Source organism: Myripristis murdjan, chromosome 24 (assembly GCF_902150065.1).
Source record: "Myripristis murdjan chromosome 24, fMyrMur1.1, whole genome shotgun sequence".
In the NCBI taxonomy this organism is placed as follows: Eukaryota; Metazoa; Chordata; class Actinopteri; order Holocentriformes; family Holocentridae; genus Myripristis; species Myripristis murdjan.
Window position 1 is genome coordinate 19,055,446 of NC_044003.1, and position 6,000 is coordinate 19,061,445.

The window sequence follows — 6,000 nt, forward strand, 5'->3', positions numbered from 1 at the left end:
TCACTGTTTTGCATTTGCAATATCCTCTGTGTTTGATTTGTTTATTCAAATGTTTAATTAAAAAGTGATTTAATTGATTAGGCCAAATAGTTTTCTTGTTTATTTATTTATTGCACAGTAATTTTCTAATTTGAAGCTTGCCACAATATATTGGCAACTGGCAGCTTCACTTAAAAAACAAATAAACAAACAAGCAAAAAAAACATTATCAGTATCGGCCCTACATGAATATCAGTCAAACCCTTGTGTTAACAGTCATCTGCAGTACAAAGACCATAGACTTATAGGGGGATGGAGCTCATTTTCCTGCTTTGTTCTTTCCTGCTGGCCTGCCTTCATTCGTTTGGTTAGTCATGTATCCATTCCTCCACCCATCAATCTATCCATCTGTGTTTTACACTGAAAAATGACAAGTTTTAATGCCATTTCAGGAGAAGAGCTTTGAGGAATCAAATGGCCATTTTTATCACCACTCACTCAATAGGGTGAGCCAATTATGAACGTGCATATATCAAAAGCCATCAGCCAATTCCTCTGCCTTGTCTATTCTCTCATCCTCCAATCACATCCAGCCCTCTGTAGCATTTAAACTGTCACAGACCTGCTTCCAGATATCAGCTGTTTTCCCCTCATCTCACTGCGACTGCGCTCACCTCCAGTTTTATGATTTATTAAAGAGAATGGGGGTGTCTCATAAAGCATACCCTGACCTTAGTTTGACATTGCCATGGAGCATACAAACCAAACTACCCAATAACTTAATTCAATCTAGCACTCAATTTCACCAGCCTCCCACAAATGTAACAAGAAGCTTGATCTTGTCAAACACAATATTATTAGTGTCAGAGTAAATGTCATGCAGATAGCAGACCACACCTCAGTCAGCTAGTGTACTGTAACTAACAGTGACCATCAGGGTCTTAACATGCAGGGACAGTGTCACCGCTGTAACTCCTCATTTTCCTCACAAACAACTTGGGGATCAGAAGTCAGTATTTCCATGACCCAAGACAGGTTGGCTGAAGTCCCATCTGTAAAGATAAGCTAAAATCTTTGCGGTGTATTTTCCATCAGCGCCTAATCACATACCAGTGCTGCCATATGTCCATCCTGTTGCTGTAACACTACTGGCACGTGTACCAGCAATCATCAAGCTCTAATTGGCCACTGGACATTAGCACAGTGATGCGTTTGCTAGAAATATGAATACAACATAAAGCTATGCTCCAGAAACCCATCCAACAAAAGTCTCTTGTGCAGCACCTTGCAGGTATGTCTAAGATTTCCTGCATTTCAAAATTCTCACATTTTCTTTATGTTAAAGTAAGCTCTGCTTCTACAAATGTCTTCTACTTGAATGCATACTTATACTGTCTAAAGTGCTCTGAAAGTTTGATTACCCATTTTCCAAATTGAATAGTGAGTACTTAATGCAGGACATATATAGTTATTAAATTCATACAAAGAGAGGTGTTCATTTCATATAGGCCTGCACTTACTATACTACAAAGAATGCCTTTTCAACTATGTAGCAGCTATATAGCACTTGCTGTGAATATCTATAGTATTGATAATGTTAATAGTACAGCTGTAGATCAATAATAACTCAAACGTTCTGCTTCAGCTTCAGTTTAATTTCTCCCACGTAGCCCCTTGTAACTTGTCTTCATTACTAGTATTATATCAGCATTATGCTGCTCATCATTTATAAAAACAGACTGAGAAGTGACAAAAATGGATCTTACCAATACATTAAGAAAAGCACTAGTTCAGTGTGTTTATCATGTATAAAGGTATATGTTTAATTAATAGGGGCACAATGTTCTTTCAGGGGGCCACAAACTTGAAGCTATGGCCCTGCTTATATCCACATTTCCATTCATACCTTTCATTATATGGTCAAATGTGGGAATTGTTAATTATGTATGTTTTTATCACCCCATTTGTTCTAACTGGATTGATATCATATTATTCCGATGAATCCTTGTGCTACTTGCTGCTGCAATGGCCGAGTTTAGCCCCTTGCATGCATCTGTTGAAGTTTTATGTCTAATTCTACACATGAGAGTAATGTTCCCATCACCACAGCACACACTGTGATAGCTGAGTGGTATAGCGTTTAGTTGGGATCTTCTTTCAATGGGAAGGCTCTTGTTACTGCAAGCATCTGTCATGCTTAAGTGTCCATAATCAAGTTATTGAATGCCCTCTGACCTGACTTTGGAATGGGACAGGCAACTAGAGAATCTCCCATTTTGGAAATAAATTATTATTATTATTTGGAAAAGTACTGAAAATAAAAATAGTGAATACCATGTAAGACTCCAATAAGTAAACACCATGTGCCTTATCGTGGGTCTATCCTAGATCTGCACCATTTATAATCATATACTGCATTCTGACACAAAATTCTAGCATCTCTCAGCTACCTACTGTGTTACCACACTACTTTTTGTAATATCTAACATCTAAAAAGAGAGGAACTGGAAAGACAGCCAGATAGCAAAACAAAATATTTTCAGACACTTCCTCTTGGGAATGGAGCCAAAGTTCAGTGGTAGTTCAGCAAGCATGCAGCAGGTAGGACTTTTGTGATGGCTATATATATATATATATATATATATATATAAAGCACAGAATAAACCCCAGATCTGACATCAAAGTGCAGGATGAGGCATAAGAAGTCAGGCAAATGAATTAGCCTAGACAGCTAGTCAGACAGGCAGACGGGGAAGAGGGATTCAGGAATATCAAGGATGCAGTCTGGCTGATCCACTGTGTACAGAACTGAGGAGAAAGGAGGTCATGTCAAACCTTCAAGTGAGAAATACTGTAATTCATGTGGTAGGAAAGCTGATTTCAAGTGTATGTGCTCGCATGGGCATTCATGTGCACGTTACACACACAATCTCACTCATGTACACACACATTTTCGCACACACACAGACAGCATTGCTGAACAGGAAGTCAGCAAGAAGACAGGTGACAAAGTGGGGGAGAGGGAGGCAAATAAGAATGAGGATGAAGACGGAGTGTTGTGATGTAAGCCTTATTTTAGTCTCATTTTTCTAGACACAGTTTTAAAGTATGAGCTTGTTCACTCAGGAAACTACCAGGCTCTCAAATGCAGCCATTTATTGCTAGTATGAAGAGACATGGGGGTGAAAATAATTCAGTCGTACTTGAAGCCCTCTTATAGCATGGCCTCCCAGTAGTAAAGATGTTTCATTACTTTTTATATTACAGCTGGTGCAGACATATTCTGTTTTAGCTGAGCAGTAATCACCTTTTTTCTGTTCATTATCACAATTTATAGAAAGAGCTACTATATCACACTGCTACAATAACCAAAATCAAAATGTGTAAGAGTACCATTAAGAAGAGGAAGAAGAAAAAGATGATGATGATGAAGAAGGAAGGGAAATAATACCTTAACAACTAATCATCTTTTTTGACAGGATGAGAAAGTGCTTTAAAATACATCAAAACAAACATCCTTATTAAAGGGAATACTTGCACTGCTGACTCGATTAATCCTGTTATAAACGACTCAGCGAAATTGTTAAACCATACTGGACTCGAACTTGTCATCCAAAATAAAATATACAATGCACATTCCTTAATTCCAGAGGCCAAACGGTTCAAAATAGGACAATAACCGGCTTCACTACTTAACTCAGACACTGAAACTGAAAAACTGCACCAGCTTTGGCAGCACTCAGTGGAAGTTACAACCCCCCCACACTGGAGACTCAGTGTGGGTTACATAAAATGTGTGCTTGCGTCTGTATGTATGTGTCTGTTTGAAACTGTGTGTGTGTGTGTGTGTGTGTATGGCAGCTCGTATTGGAAGAGATAGAGCAGTGTACTGTGACATGTACCTCATGATTTAAATTGCCCAGTGTTGTATAAGCTGGTTGTTAAAGTGAGTGAGTGAGTTCGTGTGTGTCCTTGTCCTGCATGCAGTGCAATTCTCTGTGCTATCAAAGCTTGTCAAGGCCATACAGTGGAGGCTGATCAGAAAAAATGTCTCATCCCCTCACACAAAGCATGTATTATGCAAAATAATCAATCAGCCCATAACCTTGTACTTGCCTTGTGGCATGACTGACGAAAATTGGGTGGAATCTCTATTAGTACAAAATCCTGGGTGAAACGCAATAGGAATAATAGCAAATTGTACTGGTATGCAACAGATTTTCAGATGAAAAGCCTCATATGCCTACAAGTGCATGAGTTAGTGACTGGTAGTGATAGTCTCTTTCCCGCAAAGTAGCCTACATCTGATGATTGTGTAGGCCTATGTGCGGCTATGTGTCTGTGTGTGCAGTCTTTGCAAGCAGCCTAAATGCACCGTTTATGTTTTATTGTGTGTACCTGCTGCTATTGTGTTGCATTTAAAGCATTGCATGTGAGTGATATAGCTGCTGCTCTGCAGTCACATCACACAGTGGGACTGGATCGTTGTACAGTGAGGAATAGGTTGCAGGCAAGCAGGATCTCTGAGAGTCTAGCAGCTAGCCATGTCATCCTGTATGTGCAGCCAAGAGAAGGGAAGAGGGAGACACTGCATCAGAAAAAAAGAAAAAAACAGAGGATGTCCCTCTCTCCCTCTCTGCGTGTGTGTGCTTGTGTGTGTGTGTGTATGTGTGTGTGTGCACGACCGCGCGCAGAGGAACAGAGAGCAGAGCAGACAGGGACTATGCAGCCAATCAATTCATAACCCGCACCAACAGGCGAAGGTGCAAACTGCAAAGCCGGCTGTCTGTGTTATGGAGAGGGTTCCCTCGCCGTCTGATATATGTTGCAATCTGCAGCCCCACATCATAGGCTGAGCGAATACAAGCCCACTGTGTTCATTCAGAAATTATGGCAGCCTCCAAGCGGCGGCCGGCAGCCCGCTACAGCTATTCACATGCTTAGCGCTGCTGCTGCACTGTCACCACGGCTCTGATATAGGGAAAGCACGGTCTGGGGAATATATTGCTATAAGGCCTGACATGCATGTGAGCTTGCAGGAGGGATTGCAGTATGATATTGTGGCAATAAAAAAATCATTTCCCCCATTCTCACCTTTAATGTTGTATTTGGATAGCTCACGGGCACCTTATGGAAAGTGCTGTTGGAAAGCACAGCCAGTCGTATGTCTTCGAAGATAGTGATGATATCATCCAACAGGCACCGCTTGTCCCTGTGGCTCAGCACGCAGAGGTGCGCGAACGTATAATTGAATCCCTTGTAATTGACGCGCAAATCCAACACCTGCTTGTGGACCTGCAGAACCTGGTCGGCCAGCTCCAGAATGTTTCCCCCGGACTTGGCCAGCAGGATCAGCCTGCCATATCTGCCCGGGGTGTGCAAATCCGAGTACAGCTTGTGCTTCGACTGGTCGATGGGAAACAGGCTGTTGGCGAGACTCCGCTCGATCTTGGCGAGGCTGTGAGTCGGGGCCACCAGGATCTCCAGGTCCGTCTCCGGCTTGAATCGGCTCAGCACGGTAGATCCGAAAATGATGGTGAGGACCGCGGGGACGGTGAGGAAGAAAACGGGGTGCCTGCTAACGAATAAGCCCAGCCAGTAAAACGAAGCCTTGAGCCCTCTGTGTATCACTTGCCGCAGCATCCTCCACAAAATCCAGCTTGCAGATGCCCCGTCTCCTCCGATGAAGCACATGTGACATCAGACTCCGTTCCCCGGTTTAGTCCAATTCGTAGGAGAATTACACCAGGCTACAACACCACCACCATGCACACACGCACACACATACACTCACGCACGCACGCGCGCACACACGCACGCACGCACGCACGCACGCACACACACACACACACACACACACACACACACACACACACACACACACACACACACACACACACGCCACAACACCTGGAAAAACAGCACTGCAGCAATTCGCAGCAAGACGGTTGGACACACACAGACAGCCAGACCGTTAGATATTGATTGTGCATCAGTGGATGGAGACGAGCCTTTTTGTGT

At 42.7% G+C, this 6,000-nt stretch overlaps 1 protein-coding gene across 1 annotated transcript in view; it reads right to left on the reverse strand.

Annotated features, from left to right (window-relative positions):
• Positions 1-5,673, reverse strand: part of ptchd4 (patched domain containing 4) — a 31,069-nt gene extending 25,396 nt beyond the window's left edge. Inside the window, exon 1 of the mRNA XM_030047499.1 lies at positions 5,248-5,673. Coding sequence (XP_029903359.1) covers positions 5,248-5,673 — 426 coding nt within the window. The remainder of the gene's footprint in view (positions 1-5,247) is intronic.
• Positions 5,674-6,000: the final 327 nt, after the last annotated feature.